Source organism: Botryllus schlosseri, chromosome 13 (assembly GCF_051294905.1).
Source record: "Botryllus schlosseri isolate E-star chromosome 13, Bs_hap1, whole genome shotgun sequence".
NCBI classification, from domain to species: domain Eukaryota; kingdom Metazoa; phylum Chordata; class Ascidiacea; order Stolidobranchia; family Styelidae; genus Botryllus; species Botryllus schlosseri.
This window is the reverse complement of record NC_137248.1, coordinates 9,239,235-9,266,787: the sequence shown is the minus strand read 5'-3', so window position 1 is coordinate 9,266,787 and position 27,553 is coordinate 9,239,235. Positions and strand designations below refer to the sequence as shown.

Sequence of the window (27,553 nt, the reverse complement as noted above, 5' to 3'; positions counted from 1 at the left end):
CTAATAGCCTACTTGCCACTTTTACTTGAATAGCTTTCTCGGCTACTTTAAGCACCTCTGAGCTATTTAAGGAAACCGAGATAGTGTAATGGTGATTGGTAATGCGTCCGGCTTCTTGATAGGTTGGTGCAGACTTATGACTTTACGGTCGTATCGCATCTCCGTCGTCAAACCATCTCGATGGCGAAAAAGAATATCATATCTCTCTGCTTTGTATCGATGAAATATTAGTAATGATGAATGAAGACGAGGTCCACCATACGATACGCTTTCTCCTTATTAGGTCACTAAGTGACGCCTTACATGACGCAACGTTCTGCCTTCAGACTATTGCACCACGTTTCATCAATATCCGCAAAACACACCACCATTATCTTATCATGACTGGACTAGAGCAAACATACAGCATGTTCAAATGTTTACTTTTTATGGAATCTCTCAAATCTCGCCCAAGGGAAGTAAAAGTTGCCGTTGCACATAAGTGCACACGATCATATAAAAGACACCTTCGGCTGGATTGATTCAGTAGAGTTACATATGGGACGCTTTTGCGAGAAGGCCGGCGACAGGCGTGCAGCATGGCATGACTTCGCAGTTTTTACAATGCCCATTGCCCATCGCTGCAGTATCGATTACTATTCGCAGTTATCACTGAGTTTTGATCGATGCGCGTCTGACGATACTTCGTGTCTGTATAGCAAACGTATTACAGTATACGCTTGAACGGTCTAGTAGAGAATAAAGGCATCTGATATTTCGTAGAAGTACCAAACACGAATGTACCCAGACTTTTCTCTGGCAACGTCAGTTATAGTGGGATTGGTGCGAATCAGGGCTTGCGTTTGCATAGACATGCAACAACTCTTGATACTCGAATGTGTATAGTTTTTGTATATGAGTTACGAGGTTTGGACCTACGTATATTTGTATATGAGGTACGAGCACGGACCTACGTACCGTGAGAAGATTGCTTGCCTGAATTCGTGCGAAATTCATAGGCCTACATATGAATATTCACATCGACCATAGAGTCATCGTATACAATGATCGCCCTTTGCTTCGCAATAAATTGAAAATTAGAGCTCACATCGTGGCCATGACTTGGCCAGAATAGCTGAAAGTGTAGCTGGAATTTGAACTGTTCAGAACTGTAGTAGTAGATATACATCATACTATAGTCTAAAAACGCCGGAGTACGTGTAGCACAAGTAGTGGCAGCCCCGCATGAGCATGGGCAATGGGCATGCCTAATCAGCTTCAGTACAAGTACTTTTCTGACATCTCCGATCTAGAACTAGTAGTGGCTGTAAGCCTGTGTTGCAATTGTTCTTAATATTTTTACAACCGTTCCGTGAGAGAAAAAAGATCCATGACCTATTAAAGTTCCACTCGACACACGGTTAGAATTCTGTCTTTGTGACCTAATCGTAACAACTATAAACAGACTTGTGAACGGCATCCTCAAATGACATTTGGCATGATTACGTCACGGTGACGAAATTCCCACTGCATTTCGAATTCGATTGCCATAAAGGGTGAAGTAGTTGAAGTAGGCGTTATGATTAGGGTTGCATTTAAAACAAAAATCAATTAAAAACAAACATGTGAAAACAAGGCCCTAATTTAAAACATGTTTTTTTAAGTTATGACGTCACGAATATTCCATTGTGACGTCATAATGGATTGACATTGACAATAGAAAATATCGGGTAAATATAGCTCCTTTGACGAAATAGCAGTACTATAACTGTTGAAGCGACTATTTTGAGGATTCCAACCATACCATATCGATATACGTCGGCTAAATTGGGTGGTAATTGTCCGTAGGATCATACAACATGTTTTTTGGAAGTATTTACACAATTATGGCATAAATTCAAAACTTCAAAAATCACAGTCTTGTTTTATTTTAAAATGCCATTGTTTAAAACACTGTTTAAAACAGGGGTCACCACCACGCGGCCCGCGAGCTCATGCTTTGCGGCTCGCGAATTCATTTAAGATTTCGGAAAAAAGCTAATAAAACATTTTGAAATGTCGAAATTGCCGTGCAATGACCCAAACGCTGCCAAGACCGAGACGCTTAGAAAACGGCTTAGGGCAGTGGTTCTGAAACTGGGGGCACGCCCCCTTGGGGGGGAGCGTGAAAGCATTTGAAGGGGGCGCGGAGCTGCGGTCAAAATTTCGATTTTCCTCGAATTCATAGCCATAGTTATAGCTCTGTGTATAGTCAGAAATTCATATTATACAATTCTCTCATCAACATCCATAAACTTCCATGCCGCCATGCCGTTGGGATTGCTAGCACTATGGATGCATTTTGTGATATGACGATAGGGAGGGCGCGAAATGTTTCAGTATCATTAAGGGGGCATGTCTGAAAAGGTTTAAGTACCACCGGCTTAGGGTTTCCCCACAAGATCAAGCTTTACGTGAGGATGGTCTTTCGGCAGGTAACGTATCTAGACCCCGAAAGCGTTTCCAGGTATCGAGCACAGCTCGGAGTTCAAAATGAAATTAAATTGATGACAATGATCTTTTGTTGTATTTTATTACTTTAATAAAATATTACTTATTTTGCGATCACTTTGCCCATCGTCTATGTTAAGTATAATAGCGGTGTACTGATATAGAGTTCAAATCGTGGTTGTCTACTTTATATCGATATTGAATTCATGCGGCCCGCGGCCGCTACGAAATTTGAAAAGTGGCCCGCGACCAGTTTTGAGTTGGCGAACTCTGGTTTAAAACATGTTTTAAACAAAGTGTTTCAAAACACCGTTTGTTTTAAATGCAACCCTAGTTATGATGCTATGAATATCTGTGTATTGTTCTGGAATAATAAGGCAGAATTAAACTTTTCAGGATCTACATATCTTTCAAAATTACTCTGTGCCTAGCAACCCAAAATGAACCATGGCCATGGCCCGCCGGTTAAGGACAACTGTTGCATTAGGGAAGCAACTTGTATGGTCGCGGCCAACCTTGCCAATACGGTATAAAGTGAAAGATATTGGAAGGGTATGTTACTAGCACTGTTGAACACATACAACCGCAACTTGTGTGCAGCAGAAATTAACGTTGCTTTTGATGAAAACAACGCTACTCTTTCTAACGCTGTTCAGATCATAATTTTAGCCTAGGTAAACAAATAGCGAAACAAACAAACCTAAATTAGGTGTTAGTTCGCTATGGACAAGTATCGCGAACATGACGACGGCATCAAAGTTGAAGTCGTTGGTGTCAAGCCTTTGAATGGGGACAGAACCCCGCCATCAATGTACGAAGAGGTAACTGGATTTAGCGCCAACAATGGGAAGTAAGTTCGTATGGAATTGTTACCTAATTCAGATGTAACTTACCTTCGCACCGATTGCAACGCATCGGTAATCGGCCTGTTCGGGCTTTTCTGGTGAGAGATTTCATGATCATTTATTTTATTCGACTGTATGCGACAAATCTCTCAACAAAAACTGCAACGCGGCAATCTAGTGATCACGCATCAATATTCATCATTCTTCTTCCGCTTTGCGACATGTTATACATTCGTTATAGAGATTAACTAATGATGTGGGCGAATATTGGCGATGCTGAATGCCTTCACGTTCCAATGAAACTTTACCGTCAAATATCCCGTATACTATATTGATCAGTTGTTGAAACGGGCGAAATAAATGTAACTATAAAAATAATTGTTGCTTGGAATTGATTAATGCACCTTTCATGATATCAATGCCCTGATCAAAAATTTTCCAAATAGTGCCCGATAGCAATGGACTCCACTCCAACCTTCTCCCGGCGGAGTGGTTTGCTTTCAATAATTATTATTGTTCATTAATGAACTACCGTATATAATTCTGCCGAGACCCGCCAGGCCGCCATATCACTATTCGCCAGGACGAATGCACGACGTCATCTAATTGCACACTGTCAATTCTTAGTACCGTGTACCGGAATGTATGTGATATCAACGCTAAATAGGCTCCCACACAAACCCGTAAGACAGTATCTGAATTCGAAATTGGGGCATGCGTACGCATTTGCTCTCTTATTGTGTGCATTACAACTATGGTGATGCGTAGCGCCGAGAGTATTGCGTCTGGCAACTTTGCCTGTTATGATAGACTGACTAAAAAAGATACTTGTGAGGATAGTGATGGTTCGAACTCGTCGATCGCTAGGGACCGCAATCGTATTGAACATGTCGACACTGATATATATTTTAATACATATATTCTATTGTATATTGCATGTACCAATGGGATTTTCCTCGTCGATCCTGTCTGGATCAAAAAAACACTTCATTCTTTTAAACACGACGTGCAAGATATTTACTCCAGCTGTGCTCAAGTGTACATTGCCATTTCCAAGCCTTCTCGCTGTTATAATGTAGCCTATATTTTGAATTACGTTATGAATATTATATTACATACTATAGACATGAAACTGATACACCATATAAACAACTGTTAATGCGCCATTTATTGAACCATTAATAAGAATGACTGAGGGTGGCGGAGTTATTGTGCTCGCAATCAGTCACTTTTTTAGATTTCTGATGATGCGAGGCACGGCAGACGGAAACGCGTGCTTTGCAGCGATTGTTCACGTTTAATTAATGATAGAAACATCATTACGTCACGCGTCCGGTTTCATTGTAACATTTACATGCAACAATTAAATCATGCGCGCCAGTCATTGCAGAATAAGTGCTTGCTCATCTTTCGTTTATCGTCATACATAAATATGCTATTTCAGTTAAAATCACAAAATCTTGTTATGATATTTCACTGCTGTTGATCAGCGTTCGGCGTTCGCTAATTTGACTTTCTATCGCTAAATATGTTGAAATGGTGAAGGCGCGTAAATGCAGTCGTTTCAGTCTAGTAGGCCTAACACATGAGCGGTGCATCGATTTATATTCGTAGGCCTATCGCACGAGTATCGATCGCCGACCTGTCAGCTCTAATTTGTCAACGGGAATAGAGCGATTCTGCGATGCTAGCGACAAAACGCACCACGTACTGTGTGCTTGTGTAGAAAATGCATCCAGGAATTAGCTTCTGATGTGGTGCTTCGTTCTGGTATAGTGGTTCTCAACCGTGGTGCCGCGGCAGCCTATTGCGCCATTTACATTTCGCAAGGGTGCCGCAAAAGAATTCTTAGAAAATTTGAAATTACTCTCTATAGCAGGGGTTCTTAAAGTATTGGTCGCACAGGGTCTAAATTTGGGTCGCGACTGCACCAGAGCGATCGTTTAATATATATTTGATATTTGCTGAATTTTTGCAACAAGAAAATTTCTTCGCGCATCGTGCGATCTCGTGTGGGGGATTTTTAATTATACAAGTGCGCAGTGTTAGGTACTACACTACTACTATGTCAATAAGCGACGTGAGCAGAAAAGTGGTTACGCTAAACATCACTCCATCAGGATGTATAATTACGAGCAAAAAATTTTCGAAGGCACCATATCTTCATCAGCTTCACTGCTATATCTATCCATGTGGGCTGAGAGAGCACTAAAATAATAATCGTAATTTAAGCAAAAACATATGTTATTGACATAATTCATTCATGAAAATTTCGTTCTGCTCGCGTCTAGAGAACCCATGCCTATTGATTTTTGATAGCATAGCAATAGGCTCGCGATTTTGGTGCGTGTGTATTAAGCCAATGGAAACAAATAAATAAGTAGCCGATCAGGTTCGTAGTTCGATCTGACCTACCTATTTCGGCTCGTTCGTGAATCGCGTGATATGGGACTCAATTCACTACGGAAAGATCGTGTGTGTGTGTGTGTGTGTTTGTGAATCATGTATTTGTATAGAAATGTGCTTCAGTGCTTGATTTCAAAAATTTGATCGTCAATTTTAATGAGGCAGGGGTCCCTGAGCAGGGGGTCCCCATGTAATGGGGAATGGAAGAATGTTGGAACTCTACGCATATATAGCCCAATATAAAAGAGCCGTGCATAATAATTTTATGAAGGATAAAGTTCATGTGACATCAACCTTGCCGAATCAATGACTTTATTGCAATGAATCACGTGTCATAGCACTGCGTTGTGTAGCCTATAATTGGTTGACTGCACTTTCTCTATTTCATAAGGCCCTTAAAAACAGAGCATACCAACATTAGAAATGAATTCATTTCAATTTGCGGGGCTTGGGTCGCGAGTCGCGGTCTTTAAAATCGAGATTTGAATCCACTGGTCCGGGCGCGATGTGAAGTTTGTATATTCGCTAAATGAAAATTGCTACCATGCCCGCAATCAATCCCCGACATATCGCATGCCAGGAATCAACACAGGGAGTTTTAGATATCCCAGATCGCATGCCTTGAAGACTTAATTAATGTCGCACGATACGTCGAATGAGAATGCGCAGTTTTCAAATCCTCGCTGTCTTCCTAATCACGAACCAGAAATGTGCATGTTGTCGTGAAATGTAGGATTGTAGCGCAACGTTATGTTACCGTCGAATATTCCTAGTCAATTAAAAGTATAATTAGCGAAGTCGAAGAACAGTCTAAACTACTTCAAGTTGAAGTAGAAAACAAAAGGGGTGAGAAGTACTTGAGTTAGTAATTTCAAAAAGTAGATTTAGTCGAGGGGTCATATACCTCTGAAAGGTAATCTAAGGTGGCCACTTTAGGGTCTGCTGAGTGCATCTCCATGACTAACACATATGGCTTATTAATGACACTACAAATAGATACAATCTTCGAAAATCTGTTCAGTTACCGTCCGTGATAGAGAGGTTATTTCACGCGGTTCTTGATGAAAAACTAGGAACCTTCTCCGATCTACCTGCGGCTTGAGATTCTTATTCAAACACCAGTCCAACACACAGCAGAGTATTTTACAGCGTACCTGTTCAAAACAGCGAGCGACGTCTCGAACTTTCTTAAAACTTTTTCCACGAGGTAAGCACACTGGCCAGAGATTCTACGCGGCATTATGACGACACAACACAATCAATATTCCTAAACACTTCTAACACTAGTACAGCGAACATTATTCACAACAGTCTAACAATGTCTCAAGCATTATAAAATTATCATTTTCAACAGTTCTTACAGATAATTTCACTCGTAAAAGTGATCAATCTTATCCCCAAACTACAATATACTTTTCCGAATCCGAACTATAAAAAGCAAGTAGTTTTGGCTGAAAAACTGGAACTGGAAGTTGTCTAAAAACGTAACCACTTGGCTACGTAGTTCAAGCAGGCTAGATAGCTTAGCCTAGTTAAGTGCTCCGAAAAGGTAGAAGCACTGGGACCACTAAGTATGGCTGTGAAATCTGCCAACTCTCCTGGTAGTTTGCAGGGTGCCGTAAGCAATATAGGTTGGGAACCACTGTGCTATGGGGCCGCATACTGGGAGCTATTTTTTTCATTCTCAGAGGGTTCCGCGGGGTCGAAAAGGTTGAGGACCACTACTCTAGTATTATATCGATTTTCAACCGTTGAGCGCGAGTATCGATCGCAGACCGATCAGCTCCTATTTGTCAATGGGAAAAGAGCCAAGAGTGGTTCTGCGGCGCTAGAAATAAGACGCACTGCGCATGGTGTGCTTGAGTAGAAAGCGCACACAGGAATTAGCTTCTGATGTGGTATTTCGTTCAGTATATTTAAGTTGTGAAGGAATTAACTTCTGATGAAAAATGTCACCATTGCCTTCTTTTCAAACTTGTATCATTTTGAAGTATAACTTTGTTAGTGTTTTAAACAACGCGACTTCGACTGCGCAATGCCACCGGACGAATCGGAAGTTTTAGAAACTAAACAGTTTTTGGAGGAAGACTCTGTCCAAGTAATCTATAGGCCTAAGCATTCCAGGTGAAAAATTCTTTCTCATTGTATGTGCATGTGCACTGTGCGGACTTATAAGTGAAACAGTAGCAATGTAGATATTTAAGTGACAAATATAACTACGACTGGTCAGTAAGTTTGTTTCTTGCGAGTTTGCTTACTCCTAGCCTACAATATGAAATTGTTCTAAAGTATGGTATGAATTTACCTTGACCTATATTTTATAATCCATCTATAGGATAGCTTTTCTCTCTATTCTTTATTTAACTATTCTCAAATGTACCCCAGATTATAGTGACTCTACTGTCCATTGTGATGGTAGCAACTTCAAATATCATATAGAATCTATAGTTATGGTCTACACCTTGATTTTTCATGCAGAGTTACAGGTTTATAAAAAAATCTGGCACTCATTCGATACACACGCCGCCCATGACTACCCAGACAGCCAGACTGGGAACAATGATTGTTTTTGACAATAGATTTTCGTGACAGAAGGGTTTCTCGCAGTAAATATTGATATTAAAATGGAACATTGCACGTCGATGCCACCAACTCCACTCCAGAAGACCATTGACCCTCCATGTTAGGCTACCCACAAGGCTCGATTGATTCACGTCACTGACTCGGGTTAGGTTTGGGGCTTACGAATATGCCACACTTATTAGGAAAAGGTGTGATTTCCGAGCTAAGGCGTTAAGGAGGTGTGTCAAAGGGGCGGGCGGCACAAAGCAGAAACCTTGTCATACCCCCTTTTTCTTTCACTGATATGTTTTCAAAGTCCAGTTAGTTTTGATAGTTCAACTCAATGTTGGGATCAATTTATTACCTTCGGGGTCACATATCATCAAGAGTCACTGGCAATTTTAATTAGAGTCAAGTAATTTCAAACTTTTCAATTGAAGGACGATATTAGTCGTACTAGTATGTGCAACATTTATGACTGAAATCTATCTTCAAAATCGATGCAAACTTGAACTTTTATTGTAGACTCAAATTCATGACATCGCACGAAGTAGCCTATGTTGTTATTCTGAACAATAAATAGCGCATACTTGTACTCAATAAATCCTAATTGCAATCTCTATTATATCTCAAGACGGATTCAGACATGCGTGATACACAGTTTCACAAAATCCGCACAATCAATTTATGTAGCCTATGGTTGTAATGATAATACGGCCTATCGCCGTATATTTCATACCGTATGTCAAGTCAAATTATTTTACGGCAGTGACTCTCCACCTCCAGTCATACGGTACCATGGTACTTGCCGAAATACTTCTGGTAGGCCTACGAGTAAAAGTTCTGATGTACGGTATGCTATTTGCTGATCTTTGAATCTAATTCAGAAAATCAGGAGAAGGACATGAGACGCAAGTTGAAGGAAAGCTTGAAGACATTCCTGAGGTTTCATACTCGGGAATTGTAAGTAGCAATGTTTACTTATTTCTGTCATGAGCAATTTGGTATGCGTTTTGTCTGGTCTTTCTCGTGAATTTTCGGTCTTTTATTTTGCTCCAACAATCTAAAATCCGAAATCGGTAGCTGGCCTGACCGTAATCTATTGTATAGATCCTAACATATTGTAGCCTACCCTACAAAAAAGATGTCTGGAAATATCTCATCAGCGTTTGCGGTAGAGATTGGGTCACTGTTAGAAATTTGTATGAAGACTGTAGCACATTTGCGCAGCCGTAGACTAGCCCATACTTTGCCACAACTCCATCTTGTTTTTCAGTTTCGCTTTGCAACCGGGCAGGATTACCTGTTGATACTTGTGGGTACAATCAGCGCCATCATTCATGGTGCGTCGCTGCCTGTGATGTTCATTTTCTTCGGCGATATGACTGACAGTTTCGTCGGTTATGGATCATTTCAACAATGTAATTTCAACTACACGCAATGTATCAACATGAACGTCATTCCCAATACCACTACCGAGCAGTGAGTTCTTTCAAGTGATCATTTTATCATGATTTGTGGTGCGGAACTAGATTTCTGAATGAATGTAGGTTCTTTACAGAGCAGTGGTTCTCAAACTGGGGGGGGGGGGGGGCGAGCTCCCCCTTGGTGGCGAGCTCCCGCTTGGTGGCGTGAAAGCAATTATCCTGATTATAATTCGATTTTAAATATCCTAATTGCGTCGTACCAATAACAGACTGATGCCATATTTTGACCGATACCGAACCTGGAACTAATCAGAAGATGTCCCTGAAGGAATTGTAGCCGAACTGGTGAATGGGTGTATCTGTGCCATGGGTTTGATTTAGCTCATGGTCAGGTATGTTTGAGCTAATCTCAAAGGGCTAACAGGAGGAATTAGGCACCAAAATTGCTAAAATATCCATGTTCTAAGTGCTACCAATGCACATGATTATGTTTGACAAATTTTACAACTGGAAATTTTCCGCGCGTTGCGCAATTTGCCTGCAGCTCATAATTATTTTTCTGTGCATGGTCCAAACTCCATATTTGACAAGTGTCTTAACAGTCATCATGCCTTCCATGCAGACATTCTTATTGGTCTTTTAAATATTTTTTGATGTGACGATGAGGGGGGCGCGAAATTTGTCACTATCATCGAGGGGGCGTGTCGAAATGAGTTTGAGAACCACTGATTTAAAGCCAGATCGTAGTTCTGAAAATTCCACGAAAATGTTGAAGTTGATGGTTGAACAATGAACAGTTCTGAAGAGTAGAAAATTCATATTTTTAAATTTTTTCACCCACTCTCAACGCTTTTTTCTGGCTGAGAACAATACTATACCCCATACTATGTGATTTGATGTTTTATATGCAATCGTCAATTTTGTGAGATGACAGTATAGGCCGGAAATTAGCCATTTTTACGAACACGATCTCTACACACGGGAGAATAGATATAGGACAGTAGATGGTGATATTTGTTTTATCTCCGTTGTATACTGGTATCTGACACCACTCTGGGTGTTTTCAGATGAGTGGTAAACACTATTTTCTATCATGACGTTTTAAAAATGGGCACACTGCGCCTACGGGTGTTAGTTGAATTAGCTCTCATTGAATTACGTGAACATATGAATTACATTTGTTCAGGGCATTTAACCAAAGGAAAGATGCCTTAATTGCTGGATATACTAATGATATGTCCGATTTCGCAATATATTTTACCATCATCGGGGTAGCAGTGTGGATAACTGGGGCAGTGCAGGTATACTTTAGTGGGAGCTGCGCGAATGATAACTCATGCATGCATTGAAGTATCATGTATATGCCGATTGTGGCGTTTCTTGGGTATCTTTAAGATTACATCTCTTTGCTTGTATACACCTTGGGTGTATGACTGTACGTGAAGCGTTCAACTCTCGCATGTCTGCTATTTGCTTATAAACTATAACACAAGTGACAAGTAAAATTCGTAGGTAGCCTAACAATTTTGTAATGCAAATCGATCTTGTTGGGGTGGGGATAATTTGAAATTAATATAGACTGAATGGAAAACTTTGAAATTCTTCGTAGCAGGTTAAAAGTTATCTATATGTTGGATAAATATAGCATGCGTTTATTGTTAAGTAAGTTACTTCGTATCTATTTACACAGTTAATGGAAAAGAATTGTCATCTAAATCTACGAATGAGCAGGCCGTCCTGTATTAGATCTACTTGAAAAAACCCAGTAACCAGCTTTTTCATATGTACCTGAAACGTGATTGTTATCGTAACTATCTTACAACATTCTGTACACAACTATCAAATTTTGCAGTATATCTACGAGACGGTTTGGCATTGCAAAATAGCAAGCGATAGAGCCAATGTATATGATACGCAGAGTTCTTATTACAAGCATGTAGCATACTAACATTTTGTTGTGGTCATTTCTTCCACCTATTTTTTCCTGGCCTTCACCCTTCTTGTCTATACCTTTTGCCTTAATGTTTTTCTTGTTCTAAATATCTTTGCTTTACTTCAGGAATTTCACGGATATGCTGAGTGAATCAGACCTCAATAGTGAAATGGCAACATACTCACTGTACTATGTTTACCTGGCACTGATTATTATAGTGTGCGCCAGCACTCAGGTGGGCCGAGAACCATAAAGATATCTTCAAAACTGTAATTGACAATGCAATTCACAATTCAAAAATGATTGTATATAATTTGTAGAAAATATGTTGACCCATCAATTCTCCTCATTTTCAATATCGCAGCATCAATAGATTCAATTTGGTTGAACATTGTGATGTGATTGTGAGAATCAGTGTAACCAGTGGATAGTTGCAGTACGGCATACTGGCATCATTCATCGCAATTGACTTGTGTAATCAAAATGGTATTTCGAGGCGAGTCATGATAATGGATGGGAACCAAATTAAAAATGAATTAGGCCTACTATTTAATTGCAATATTAATGGTTTGGTGTGCCCACGATTTTTCAGTATCTTTATTTTAATATGCGATGAAAAATTATGTACCGGTAATTGGTGATTGTGACCATGTTCTTTGGAATATAATTTTTGAAGTAGAGATTCGTCACGTTTGGTATTTGAAAATCTTCTTCACGCCGATGGTGAAGGTGGACGAGATCTGAAGCGTTGAACACTGAACAATTCTCAACGAAAGTTTCCACATTCTGCATTTTCCTGCATGACCATTATGGTTCAAGTGATTTGACAGCTGCATGAATGCATGTTACATAGTAGCTTTTGTGGTGTGTCAATCGAAACTGTTTTTTGTTTCGAATCTTTCTTTTGTTTCAAATTTCAAGTATAACGTGTCACGATCCAGGTTTACTGTTGGATGCTGCAAGCCGTCCGCCAAGTGCGTCAAATCAGGGTAAGTTTCTTCCGGAGCATTCTGCGTCAAAATATCGGGTTCTTTGATTTGAACTCTTCCGGGGAATTGAACACGAGACTTGCGGAGTGAGTGAATTCTGCAATTAGCGCATGTGTGTGTTTCTATGTCTTCCCATCTTTACAGCGACGTGCAAAAGATACAAGATGGCATCAGCGATAAGGTATCGATTTCAATACAGATGGTAGCGCGGGCCCTAGCTGGTCTGGTCATCGGATTTGTGTACAGTTGGAAATTAGCTTTGGTTATCATGGCCGTGTCTCCGCTGTTAGGGATATCGGCAGCCATGTTGTTCAAGGTATATTTTGTTTTCTTGCTCGTGTGTATTGGTTGTCACCTGCAAGCGTGATATTTTCAATTTCCAGATCACTACGGCATTCACGAAAAGGGAATTGGATGCGTATGCCAAGGCCGGCGGCGTGGCCGAGGAAGTACTTTCCTCCATAAGGACGGTTGTGGCCTTTGGTGGAGAGATGAAGGAATGTGAAAGGTGATTTTGTGATTGAATCATCAGCTTACTTGTTGTTCAATAATTTTACATTGCTGTTAATTTTGTTCCAATTTATTGCGACTCAATTATCACTGTACTTTGGCATTGACTGGACTGCAGAGTTGAATCATTTCGGTTTCGCCATGGACTTTCATTTGCGCTCACATTCCTATGATATGTGTGAAGAAAATCAATTTCACACAATATTTACTAGAGAGAGATTTGTGCTGGTGAGAACGTGAGGATTACGTCGAATAAGAATATTTGCAGTTGGTGAATTTGAATTGTACCAGCAGTATGTGATGTGCAGTTTCGAGTAATGTTCACTTTACCTTGAAAAAACTTACCACATGTCCACATTGAATCTATTGTAACCTCAACCAGGACAAGTGCCTTTTTGACCCTTGCAATGTGCCAAATGGTGTTCCCCGTTTGTTAATTGGAAGTCGTCAAAACAACGAAGCCTTCGATTTCAACTCTGCCGCCATTTAAATTGTCATGAGCTGTTTGCTCGCCACGGTAATTCGATTTGTTGCATGATTTACGGTTTTCTAATCCTGCATGGTATAGGTATAGCTCGAATCTGTCCGGTGCGCGTGGCCTTGGTATCAAGAAAGGGGTGGTTACGGGAGCATCGCTGGGATTCCTCTTTCTGATTATGTTTGGGACTTACGGCCTGGCTTTCTGGTACGGATCCACACTGGTGTTAGCCGAGGAAATAACCATTGGCAATCTTCTCACTGCGTTCTTTGGCGTCCTAATTGGCGCCTTCTCTTTGGGACAGGTAAATTAATCTTGCTGTATTTCTGAAGCTGTGACCTCGTTCTTAATTACTGCAGTAATTACACGCATATTGGATCAGCTGTGTACAGAATGCATTCTATACACAATTTCAATGTAATTTCATGCCAATGAATTGATTTTGTACCACTTGGATTGTTCACTGTCATTTACATGTAAACGGTCACTTTGTTAATTGATTTCACATATGTTAGATTAGTATGGGCACAGTTCAATCTACTTTCAAGTATTATTCTATAATGGGTTTATGCTACCGGTATCCTAGCTACGGACACTCTTTGTGTAGTCCTATTTTACAATGACTTGTGGCACCAAAGCGTTAGTGCAAATAGCTGTTGTTGAACTAACCTCCTACATCATCAATGGTAAGGGCATGAAATCGTGATAGTAAATCATTGACAAGCAACGTATATTATGATGTCACTGAGAATTTTAAAGGTTGGTTCATTCTAAAATTGGATATCATGGCATTGAGTTGAGAGTACAAATGTAACAATTCTATAAACTTTATGTCAATAAGTAATATGTAAAGATAGGCTGTCTTATGCGTCACCATTGATTCCTTCAACCTAATTATCGATCATGGTTGATCAACCAGTGTTGCAATGGCAATTTCACAAACAATTCTCTCTTTCTGCTGATGTGAAATATCTCTCAAAATTGACCGCTATGGTCGATAGGAAACAGAATACAAAACCTAAATGCAATAATTTGGTATTTGGTAATTTCAAACTGATTAATTTTCCAATCATACGGGAGCTTTCAATTCGAGTCCGTTAATAATTGTGGTGCTCCTAAAAATTCACGTACCAACGGCGTCAACTTCCCAGATACAATGAGAATCTGATACCGGCCAGAGAGACGGGCATTAGAAAGGGCGTCATATCGGGATCGGGCATCGGTGCCGTTATGTTCATCCTCTTCAGCACATACGGACTTGCTTTTTGGTATGGCAGTGAACTGGTGTTCTCTGGGGAGCTCTCGGTGGGAAACATGCTGACTTGTTTCTTCGGTGTTCTAATCGGAGCATTTGCTTTGGGACAAGTATGCATTGGAACACTTACGTTTTCATTAAAGACCTGCTAATCAATGACTTTAGAAGTGTTTGATGTTGGCAAATGACCTTTACAGGTGTCCATATCCTTAAACATTGTCTTGTAGGCTATATATTATATCAAAAAATGATTGATTACTTGAAGATTGATCAGTCAGATCATGCTGAAGAAGAAGTCTCTACATTTTGTCAGTTTACCATGTCATGATTCAGTGCTGACTTGATGATTCCTTATTTTACCTGTGATGAAATGCTGCTTGTAATCCATGCAAAAGTTTTCTTGTGCCCAGTCCTTTTTCCCTCTGAAATGTGATAAGTCATTGCAAGACTGTTGCTATTATCACCCAGTACGAACTGTATCTGTATCCAACTGGGGTTTGTAGATATTATATTCAACTTGAAAACTGCGTGCTGTCAACAGCCTTGCAGCCAGACGAATGCATGCTCTGATGTACAGTCCCGACTTGCATATGCAATACATCGAATATGGTACGGTATATATTTTAATTAAGTCCAGGTTGATGAGATATTTGTGATAACGTGACTCTGTTGAAATTAGGGGGAATTATCAAGAGCGATATGAAGTCTTGCTCGTAAACAAGGATTATTCAGGTTTCTTTCATGTTTCACTTGTTTCAGTCTGGAAGCAACATGGAATATTTCTCCAACGCTTCGGCAGCGGCTGCGAAAATCTTTCAAATCATAGATCGGGAGCCCCCTATTGATTCCCTCTCGACTGAAGGGCACAAGCCCCAAAAAGTCAACGGACGCATTGAATTCAAGAGCATTAACTTCACTTATCCGTCTCGGCCTGACGTCCAGGTATATTACCGAAGCATTCGGTTATAGTGATTATTTCAACGGTCACAGATTTCATGTTCGCAACGTTTCCAAAGGTGCTGAAGAGCGTGTCTTTCGCAGCGGAAGTAGGGAAAACGGTGGCCTTGTGTGGCCAAAGCGGTTGTGGAAAGAGTACATGTGTTCAACTTATTCAAAGATTTTACGATCCACAGGTATGCTTACTATATATCTTGAGCATTTTACCACACCTGCTTGTGCTGTGTAATTTATCATTCATCTTGCCTAGCTTGATTGTGGTTGTGCTCAAAACTTGGTATTATGTTATTGTAATGAATTGTAACTTGAAATTTTTCTTGGAAAACAGATGTATGGATGTAATCCACATAACTATTGGGTTTATTCCGATGTAGCTTTCAAAATTACTAGTAGTACTGGTAGTGCTATAGTTTTACAAGAGGTGCAGCTTGTAATTGGAGGACAAAAGTGTTATATCTCTATTGTATTGGTGATTTCATTCATAAAAATGATCCAAATCTGTCCCCATTGTATAAGCATCGGTTCTGGAGCTAAATTATCATAGCAGTGCTAATAGAGGCATATCCTGCTTCAGTGCTAAGTAGAATATTAGTACAAGGACTTTGTTTCTGACGATTCTTTGCCATTCTCATTTTTATGACTCAAGTCACTATCTACCAATACTTCAGATCACCAAGATCTAGTATAATCTCGATGGATATATCCTGTAAATCATTCACCTTATTGTAAAAACTAAGGTAATCTGTCAGCTGATGTCATTCTATTGTTTTTGTGATATGAAGTAATCGATATAGGTTAACCCATATTCCACACCGATTGCAGGATATGTGTAGTAGTAAACTGTAAACCATGCAATATTACAGATGGTCATTCAAGCTGGTCAACATCAAAGATAGGCCTGCTCTATTTAAACAGCATCTTTACCACCTATTCATAGTACTGTGTCAATAAGTTTCATAACAAGCGGATTTGACTCATGTTACTGCAATGTGCGCATACTCGGCAAGCCGGTATGTATGTCAAAGGTCGCCATTATGTTATGTATGTCAAAGGTCAGCATTGCGAAATGAGTTGGTGACTGTGCGTATCTCTCGTGTATTTGAATAGGATTTTGTGTCACGATACGTGGTAAGGTAATAACCGCACTGTATTGTGATCAATGTTTGTCTAAGTTCCTAAGATGGAGGTCAAACGTTTGTTACATAACATTACTTGGTAGATAGTAGAGATTTTCTCATTTTCTGACGTCTCATTTTTTTCACCCGGATCTATTACGCTGCCGAGTCAGTGTGATGAAAAGCTTGCTTAAAATTCTTCGCTTGCAACCAAGCAAGTCTAACGTAGATTTATTAGATGGATTGAGATGAAAATGTGTGAAATTCATTCCAAAGACCGCTAATCGTGCATATCTGCAGTGTTTTTTCGGGGGTTTTATGTGACGCACCTGAGAAAAAAAACGATACGTTTACGAATGAACGAGCAGATGGTATTTACCTCACGCTCGCCGCGTTGCAATTTGCTGCAAATGTAGACTAGCTACTGCATGACATAAAGACTGCAGGAAACCATGTCTTTTTTATTTTATTGTTAACATCCGGGTTGTGTAGTCCTACACTTTACCACCTGATCCAGTCAAGACATCATTGATAAACAGATTGCCAGAACTTGAATGCTGCTTCAATAGGCTATATTATCATCTCATATTAAGTGACAATTGTAATTAATTGTAAGTAATTACCTCCATTATCAGTAATAAAGATTTTGGAGCAGTGTAACTAGCATAGCTCAATATTATGATCAAACTAAGGTAACGAGACGTATAGTCCAGTGCCACGTATTTCAAGATTTGCTTATGACATGCAGCAGCAGAAATATTGAGTGAATCCACTCTAAAATACAAGTCTTCCCAATTTCACATTATATGATGTCTTAAACTTAACGAAATCAGCATATTAGGAATTATCGTCAGCCTACAGTTACCAGACAAAAAGTTCGAGAACCACTGTTCTGGGGCGTCTGGAATACTAAGTAGCTTTGGCTTCTACCTATCTTTTAATTTTATCACGAACTTGTGATATTTTGAAATAATGAATATATTAACGAAACGAATGAATTCATGTATGCATTATCTTCGTCTTTCAGAGCGGTGTGATTGAATTCGACGGTCACGACTTGAGAAGTCTCAACGTCAAATGGCTTCGCGAAAACATCGGCGTCGTGTCGCAGGAACCCATTTTATTCGACACCACAATCCGCGAAAACATCAAATATGGCAGGGACGGTGTTTCCGACCAGGAAGTAGAGGAGGCCGCGCGACAAGCAAACGCCTATGACTTCATTATGAGACTACCAAATGTGAGATACATAAACATCCTTTTACAATACAATGACATCACAAGCAACGTTATTGCGAATAGAAATTCGAAACAATGGTGGGCGAAGGTGGCGCGCAAATGAGCGGCGGGCAGAAACAAAGGATTGCGATCGCGCGGGCCATTGTCCGAAACCCGAAAGTGATGCTGCTAGATGAAGCCACGTCCGCTTTGGACACGGAGAGCGAATCTGTTGTGCAGGCGGCTCTAGAAAAAGCATCGCAAGGTGAGAGTGGTTGGTTTTTGTAACTGAAATGCCGAGATGTAAAAGATTATGACTGATGATTGTGTCATCGTGACCTAACTCTGAACCATAATAAAGATGAATATGTGCTACAGCCGTATCAAAACAGAATTACCGGCAACCGTCGTCGACCGCAGAGGCGGTCAGTCGCTAAGTAGTTTTCCCTACTTGAACTATTTGCTCTAGTTGTGGGTTTTGTCAGTAAAAATTTGGTTTTGGATTGCCTCAAAAAATTCATCGACATAGATCTCTGTACCAGGGGAGTCGTGGTGGGAGGTACTTTGGAAATTGCGCCTAATTCAACCACCAGTTGAGTCGTACTGCAAGTTTCATCTTACAATTTTGTAAGGGGCGATTCACTAATGAAAACCGTAACTGCTTGTCTTAATCTACTTCTTCGAACGAATTTGAATTCGATCCTTCCACTCGTAGCGATTTTGACATGTCTTCGAAATTTCGATATTGTCCTCAAATTTGGGCTGGGCAAAATCAAGTGACTCGAGTATTTGAGAACCACTCATTGTGCGTGTTATGCATGGTTGCAACCAAAGCACAAGGCTCTGAGTCACAAGTCAATCTCAATATGATAGTTTTGACTCGAGTTAAGTCGAGTCGAGTCCAAGTCATCGAGCAGAGCGTCGAGTCCAGGTCATGGTTTTATGACTCGAGTCCCAGTCCAAGTCATTGTGTTGACTGCTCGGTTACCAGTTAAAGTCTTGTTAAACCCACTTTTTGTAACTCTGTTTTGTTATATCGAATGGTTCGCATTTATAATATACCAATTTTCCTCACTTTTAGCAGTTTTTGGTGGCGTTTTTAAGTACCTGTACCAATAGAGAAAATCTCAATAGTGTGGTTACTTTACTATTCCTCGAAATCTTGGTCGTCGAGTCATTACAACCCTGGTATTATGTGACCTGAAAGAGAATAACACCTGTTTAACTCGCGCAAATGAGATTTTCAAACTCAACCATGACATGTAGCTCTGAAAAATTACAGTAGATCGAACAATACTTCACGAAGTCTGTGTAACCAGGTACATGGGTCGTATTTAGCGAAATGTTTTGAAAGATATCGTACAGACGAATGAGGCTTTGATGGTCCCATAATAGGAAAGAGGTAAGGTATCAAAACAAAATTATTCTCATTGATAAAAGAACGATAATCAAAATCAGCAAGGGACGTACAAAACATATTGTTACTTCCACCCGAGCGATAAGTAGCATCAAACGCTACATTAATGTATCGCATTGATCTTGATTTTTTTGCCCACAGGTCGGACCACCCTTGTCATCGCCCATCGTCTGTCGACCATCCGCAACTCTGACGTCATTATCGGATTCAACGAAGGTCAGGTGATGGAACAAGGCAGCCACAACGAATTGCTCAAAGTCGAAAACGGAGTCTACCAAAACCTGGTCCACATGCAGAGCTACGGAGGCGGCGACCAAGGTGCTTTTCTGCAATGTTTCTGTTATGAATTACGCTCGGATGCCCTCGGGCACGTTGGTTGCTTCTCTCTGGCGTAATATTAACGCGTGCTCATTATTTAGGTCCTACCAACGAGAAAGAAGAATTGAAGAAGGCTGGTGAGATAATTGTGTTCGAGAATTGTGTCGTCTTTTTTCTGTTATCCAACCCTAGGTACTTTGCGTGATTGGATATCCTGTGAAGCTAATTCGTTAATTATAGAAAACCATGACTTAACTACGGGCGTGAGAGATTAATAATGGCCTCACACATACTGGTGGCACAACGATGACTCGAATGGAATTTTGTCAATACGATGTATGTCTTGCAAGTCGCTCGTTTCAGATTGAATAATGTATGAGAAGCAATCAACTTTTGACATGCATATTGAGAGCGGGGTGCTTTTGCTCTATTTTCAGGACGCCTTATTCAATTTCTGTAGGAGGAAATGTTGGATTCTACCTTGTGCACGTTATTTCCTGATTGTATTCACAACTAAAGGCATGTGCGCCAGTTAGACTCATCTCATGGTTTCGCTCGATACGAGAAAGTGAAACTGTACAGAATGAAAACTGTGCTTGGCCTAGAACTCTAACGATATCAAGGTCGCCAATGTGTAGAATGTGAATGTACGAATTGAACATGCACAGCACTGACTTGAATGTTTTCAAAATATTTGAGGTATTGTGCCCTCATGTTACCAGGTACTTGCGAGCATTACCCGTAAGATTTGTCACTAAACTATTTTCTACTTTAGAAACGAAATGGAAAGCATCAACCTACTTTTCATTGTAACTCGAAAAAGTGTTCAAATAGAACTCCATACTTGTCCTAGGCCAGTGGTTCCCAGCGTGGGCGATGTCTCCCCCCAGTGGGCAATTTTTAGAAACAAGGGGGTGAAAATACCCAAGGGGGCGATTGGGAGGCGCCGGGGGGGGGGGGCGCAAATGTTAGAACTTCCAGTGAGATATATTTAACTAACACAGTCAAAAAATGCATGTGAAGACGGCTTATCCTGCATATGGTGCGAAAGTTGACTAAAAAAGGTCAAGTAGACGTGAAAATTGGTTTTTCGGGCACCTACTCCAAATAATGAATTTTCTTTTTCAGTCAATTCCTTGGCAATCAGGGTTTAGTGTATAAATTTCCCGTTTATGTTTCCCTGTTTTTCGGGTCCGTAAATAAGGGGGGGGGGCGAAAATTTGTGTCGAGCTTGATAAGGGGGCGATGAGTCGAAAAAGGTTGGGAACCACTCACCTAGGCCAAGCGAGAGATTGACAGCCTGGATGAGTACGGGGTTGAGATATTTAGTCATTTGTTTTTGAAACCGTGTGTGATATCAATGTTGGCTGGTAATTTCTTTTTATTCGATAAATCTCCTCGTATATTGTGTCGTTGAAACTCTTACCGTTGTTGTCACATTACTACTGATCGGAGGTGGCGAACGCAGTCATTATTGGTACTCCAGCAAGGCAGTACTGTAATAAATTTCTACATTTGCACAACCAGAAGTAGCAATTTACAAATCAATAAAGAAGTAGCTTATTGCAGGCTTAGTTTTACCGAAAAACTGAAAACTCTACAACTAATCTGGTAGTGTAAAACACAATCACTTGATGTAGTAACAGTGCAAGTGGGCGAAACCTACTTTGATACTCTGAAAAAGTAGGAGTACATCATTTCTGACACCCTCTGCTACTGATCTAATAGCGATATGTAGTTTAGCGCGTGGATATTTGTCCAACTGCATGGTCTCTGATGATGATGATCTGTTGAAGACAAAGTTCTTGCCATTTTAGAAGACCAGAAACGGTCCTCGATCAGAAGCCGTTCCAGCACCAAGCGTAAGCGTCTGGTCAGTGAAACCAGCGTGAAGTCCGGCGACAAAGGGGAGGTGGAAGAAGAAGATGAAGATCTGCCCGAAGTGCCGTTTTCGAGGGTCCTTGCTTTGAACAAACCAGAACTGCCTTTCATTATAAGTAAGGAATCAATTCTTAACCTCTGCGGGGTCCTCGGTTGAAACTGAGATGCTTTCATTACAGTGGGATGTTTCGCTGCTGCCATCAACGGCGGGATACAGCCTTGCTTTGCGATTTTGTTCTCGGAGATTTTGGGAGTTTTCGGACAACCCCCGGGCCCGGAACGAGAGAATCAGATCGTTCTGTACTCTTGTCTGTTTGTCGCTATCGGCGGGGCGGCCTTTCTGGCGAACTTGATTCAGGTGGGTTGTGTTGGATTTCGGGGAGGGCTTGGAAATGTGCGTGGGTCAGAGTGTAGATACAAATCGATTGGCGAGGTCTGGGTATGGGAAGTGTTGAATGAAGACGGCGCTGTGGTTGACAAAAATGTCATTTCCACCAATGCGCATAGCTTTGTACTGCACGTTTCGTACGCTGTGATACGCCTAAACAGCTTTCCACAGTGGATAATAGAACCGAAACTATGATTCTCGTTGATAAATAAACTCTTAGTGCCAAGGAGCGTACCATTTCATTACTTGAAAAAATCCAGTCTCACTGCTCGACTCGTAGCATTAGCAATAATGCTCAATTCAGAGCACTCGATCGTTCTTGTTACCTCCTGCTGGCTGCCTTTTTACTTTTGTGTCTCCTTTGTCGTAGGCTTCTTCTTTCGCGAAATCCGGTGAGGAATTGACTTCGAGACTGCGTGCGGCCGGCTTCAAAGCGATGGTGAGGCAGGAAATTGGATTCTTCGACGACCACCGCAACAGCACCGGGGCTCTGACGACGAGGCTGGCCACGGACGCGTCCCGAGTGCAGGGGTGCACTGGAGTGCGGGCCGGCGTTATGATTCAGAACATATTTGCTCTCGGTGAGATCTCATAATGTTTTTTGTGTCTCCTTTTTCAAAGTACTCAAGTAGGTTTTGCCGACTGGTACTGCTCAGTATAGTCAATATATTTTAGACCACTTCACAGTTGCAGTGTACCTCTGAAGATTTTTTAAGTAGAAAGTAGTTTATTGTCAAGTTTGCAGTTTGAGTGGAAATCTGGCAAAATGCTCCCCTCGTGAATATCTTTTTAAAACTCCACACATTTGACGCGAAAATATTCATTTTGCGTAAGCCACAAAGATGCAACTGGCAATTTTGAACGTAGTCATCGCTAAACGCATGCGGCGCCCTTGATAAAACCCACTTTTTGAAACTAATCGAGTAGTACTCAACGACGGCTTGACATATCTTTGAAATTGCTACATATACTTGTGGTTCAATAGAAATTATTGAATATGTGCTTTTCAGGTGTTGCACTCGGAATCGCGTTCGCTTACGGATGGCAGCTGACTCTGGTGACCCTCGCTTTTGTACCGTTTATGATTATCGCCGGATTTATCATGATGAAATTGCTGACGGGCCAGGTAGGTTGTGTCGCTTGACAAACATAAATGTAGAGTAATAGCTACAACACTAACAACACTTGACCGAGTAATTTCCCACAAGCTAACCCAAACTTTGACCCGCATGATGATGCTGAAGTGTCGCAAGCTCATGTGTCGACAGACCAGCTGTTGATGTAAAAGTATAAAAAATGAAATGTTCTTCAGTCTGGTGACGAGACCAAGGCGTACGAAAAAGCCGGAAGTATTGCGACAGAAGCCACGTTGAATATTCGCACAGTCGCTTCGCTGACTAAGGAAGATTACTTGTTTGAGAAGTACAAAGACGCTCTGATCTTGCCGTTCTCGTGAGTGGCTATCTTCGTTTTGTTTTTGAAACGTTAGTCTAATCCGCCTTTTGCTTTACAGCAAGTCCATCCAAAAGGCTTTGTTTTACGGGGTGTCGTTCGGATTCTCACAGTCGATCGTGTTCTTCGCGTACGCGGCCACGTTCAGATATGGCGCTTACCTCGTGGAAATGAATATCATGCCGTACGAGGATGTTTACAAGTAAGTTGCTACACTGTATGTTGTAGCCAGAAGTGATCAAAGTAGCCATTCTTGGTGCTCATGTTATATTCATATTGAGATAAACCCGAATATTTTCGGCTGACACTCGTCATGGGTAATAATCAGCAGCTAGTAGAGAATTATAGAGAACACTCTAGGCCTATATCAACAATCGTATCACAAAATATGATGTCACCGGCTTGGAAATTTTGAATAATATTCAATATGAATATCTTTTCAATTGTACCCTGTACTATATGTCTCCAAGAAGGTCTTCATGTAATAGAATTGAAGTCATAAATTTCTATTCAATTACAAGTAAAAGTATCGAGTTACAAGAATTGTCAAAGCTACTTCAATTGAAATTAGAAAATAAATACGGTAGTTATCAAGTGAGGGTAGTTTTGAAAAGTGGATTTAATCAAGGGTTTACATACTTTTAGCAGTTGATCGGTGAAGATTAGAGTAGAGGTTTCAAAGTAAGTAAAAAAGTGAGCATTGTACACTTAGTTTTGCCTTTAAAAGCTGATCTTTGATGTACAAGTACGCAAAATATGCTTGAGTACTCCAAAAAAAGAGTAGAAGTACTTTGTCAGTGACCGCCTTTGGAAGCAGGAGTATAGCATTTAAATAATTCTAAATTTTTTTAGGGTTTTGATGGCTGTCATTTTCGGAGCTTTTGCGGTGGGACAGACAAGCTCGTTCGCCCCGGATTACGCCCAGGCGAAGATCTCCACCAACAGACTTTTCAAGTTGCTGGACCGTGTGCCCGAGATTGACGCTTACAGTCAAGAAGGCGCTCAACCTGTAAGAACTTGTAGGCAATGTGGGCCGAAGTATGGCTGTTATCAGACAGGACATTAGATGAAGTGTATAGTCCTGTGGATTTCGCTCGGTAATGTTCCTCTGCATAGCAACATTGAATCAGCATAAATTTTGAAAGTGGGCACAAGACCACCGCCTAAATAGATACATTCATACATAACTCATTTTACTGAGACAGTTGCTTTACTTTTTTATTGCAGCACACCATGTTTGAATTTGTTTGTTTAATTTTGCTTCGAGTTCTTTGTCCCGGATAAGGCAGACACTCCAAATAGATTTGCTTTTCCTCAAACTATCAGAAAAGTCTGATATAATTGTGCAAAGTATGTAACGAATTGTTTTGTTGAGACTAGAACAGCATCAATATTTTGACGATAAAAGCCGATATTAAAATCTGACATATATCAACTAGAACTTAGAACTAGTGGCAGTAATTTGTAGAATACATGCTATTTAAACACATCCATTCATGATGAACGCCGCGTGCGTCAATGTAATCAAGGAGATCCATTTTCACCATTAGGACCAAAAACAGAAATGCCTATGGTCCTCATAAAGTCATAAAATCCAACTGTATTGTATACTGGTACCGTCTGGTAAAAATTGCACTGATGATGTCAGTAAGTAGGCAGGTAATCATTGACCGCAGTTAGTTATATGGAGACGGATGTCGGCTGGACCCATCATTATATATATTTCGACAGGAGTCATCGAGGGGAAAGACGGCGATAACCGACGCGAAATTCACGTACCCGACCAGGCCAGACATCTTGGTTCTGAAGGGATTGTCGGTGACTGTGGAACCGGGACAGACGATAGCCCTCGTTGGCCAATCCGGATGTGGGAAATCGACATGCGTTCAGCTTATTGAGAGATTCTACGATCCGACTGATGGCAAAGTTGTATGTATCACTTTACGTGTTACCTCTATCAGAGGTGGTCAAAGTAGGTCATCTTTTGTACTCAAGTAGAAGTGCTTAATATTTTTAGTTGCACTGTACAATTAACGGTAGAAGTAACAATTTCAAAGTATGTAAAAGTAAGTGTTCTGGACCTAGTTTTGACTAAAAAATTGAAAGTTTAAGTAGAAGTTATCTGAAATCATAACCATTTGAGTAATTAGTGCAAGTATACAAAACCTACTTGAATACTGCAAGTAGAAATACTTGGTTATTGACCCCCTCTGGCCTTTACCAGTAATCATCAGGGACATCTCCCGATGTTATGGCCATGGTATTGACCTTTCCATTAATCGAAGTGGCGTATTTGTGAGAAAATGGCAGTCGTGTGCATTTGTAACTGTGATTGACTTTCAAATACCTGGACAACAGTATTTCTTTTAGCTACTCGAAGACATTTTCATCATATTAACTGTAGTAGTTTGACTCGTCACAGAAATCGATACTGTAAGTCTCTAATCCTCAATCCTACTTCCCTTCATGTATCATCATGTTCTAACAAAATGGTTAGCAAGCATCCGCACATTCCATCTTCATTGTCTTTGAGTTGCTTCTAACCGAGAATACTTCAAAACTTTAGACCCTGGACGACGTGGACAGCAAGACTTTGAACATAGCGTGGTTGCGGCGACAGTTGGGTATCGTTTCGCAAGAACCAGTTCTTTTCGATCGGTCCATCGCCGACAATATTCGATACGGCGACAACACCTACATACCCTCTATGGAAGAGGTCGTGAAGGCCGCAAAAGCGGCGAATATCCACAATTTCATCGAGACCCTTCCTGATGTGAGTATGGGATTCGCATAGCATGAAATCTTATCTTTGCCTGGTCTGGTTTTAAATTAGGTTCAAATACCCAGTTTATTAATCTCATCATTACGTTCAAATACCCAGTTTATTAATCTCATCATTACAAGACCAGCTGTTTTCTCTTTTACCCTAAAATAGTAATACTGATTCCTCATGTCCTAACAATATTTTTCATTTCAGGGCTATGCAACATCTGTCGGCGACAAGGGCACGCAATTGTCGGGTGGTCAAAAGCAGAGAGTCGCAATCGCCCGAGCTTTGCTTCGCAACCCCAAAGTCTTGCTTCTCGACGAGGCCACTTCTGCGCTTGATACGGAAAGTGAAAAGGTCGAGTACAAATGATATTTTAGTTGGCGATACTGGCAGGGGCTGTCAGTAACAAAGTATTTGGTGGTGTTACGTACCTGTACTACTTACTTTTGCGGTTATATGTCAGACTGCTTCCGTTTCCCCATAGGCAAAACGACTTGCTTTTTAGACCAAATTTTGTGATGCTTTTTAGACCAAATTTTGTGATATGTCTCCATCACTGTATGTGTACAGTACACTGAAGTAGATCTACTTTTCGAAGAATTCAAATAGCTACTAAATTGGTTATGTTACTGCTTTTCAAACCTTCACTTTTTGTTCTACCTAAGTAGTTTTCACATGTCCTTGACTTAAGTACTTCTGTATGTAGTAGAAATTTACGCTGCTGAAGCAACGATGAGTACTTGACCATCTCTGGATACCTCTACAATGACAATTGCTTTACAGATTGTGCAAGAGGCGCTGGATGCCGCCAGGCAGGGCCGTACCTGCATCGTTATAGCCCACAGGCTGTCCACAGTGCGTAACGCAGACAACATCGCCGTCGTGGAGAACGGCACTATCGTCGAATTCGGGAAGCATCAAGATTTGCTGGCAATGAAGGGCTCCTACTACAGCTTGGTCAACGCTCAGCTCAACGGAGGGGAAGCATCATGATCGTGAAGGAAGACAGACTGGGAAATAATACTCGGGTCCTAATTTAAGTGCTTGTCCAACGGGAGACACAAGACTAGCCTGTTAGCTAACCGGGGCCGGGCAAACTTTCCTCTCACACCAAATCGTGTTTGCAACCATGTTTACATTATCGACCTCATGACATTATACCA

At 40.8% G+C, this 27,553-nt stretch overlaps 1 protein-coding gene across 5 annotated transcripts; it reads left to right on the top strand.

The window, feature by feature from the left end:
• The first annotated feature begins 3,118 nt into the window (after positions 1 to 3,118).
• On the top strand, positions 3,119 to 27,540 carry LOC145453394 (ATP-dependent translocase ABCB1-like). 5 transcript variants are annotated; one of them, XM_080331365.1, is made up of 25 exons: positions 3,119 to 3,319; positions 9,170 to 9,245; positions 9,559 to 9,764; positions 11,769 to 11,877; positions 12,584 to 12,717; positions 12,776 to 12,947; positions 13,015 to 13,139; positions 14,771 to 14,984; positions 15,634 to 15,816; positions 15,891 to 16,007; positions 17,974 to 18,186; positions 18,249 to 18,429; positions 19,723 to 19,899; positions 20,001 to 20,036; positions 21,717 to 21,896; positions 21,960 to 22,138; positions 22,539 to 22,749; positions 23,179 to 23,294; positions 23,481 to 23,620; positions 23,682 to 23,822; positions 24,473 to 24,629; positions 25,352 to 25,549; positions 26,187 to 26,393; positions 26,598 to 26,744; positions 27,174 to 27,540. In XM_080331365.1, exons 1-25 carry the CDS (start codon positions 3,192 to 3,194, stop codon positions 27,381 to 27,383), a joined length of 3,957 nt encoding a protein of 1,318 aa, XP_080187491.1. In that variant the 5' UTR covers positions 3,119 to 3,191; the 3' UTR covers positions 27,384 to 27,540. The 5 variants fall into 5 exon arrangements, with proteins under 5 accessions (XP_080187491.1, XP_080187489.1, XP_080187490.1 ...); XM_080331363.1 differs by lacking the exon at positions 11,769 to 11,877 and adding an exon at positions 10,896 to 11,010; XM_080331364.1 differs by lacking the exon at positions 14,771 to 14,984 and adding an exon at positions 13,710 to 13,923 and having other exon boundaries at positions 3,120 to 3,319.
• The last annotated feature ends 13 nt before the right edge of the window (positions 27,541 to 27,553 follow it).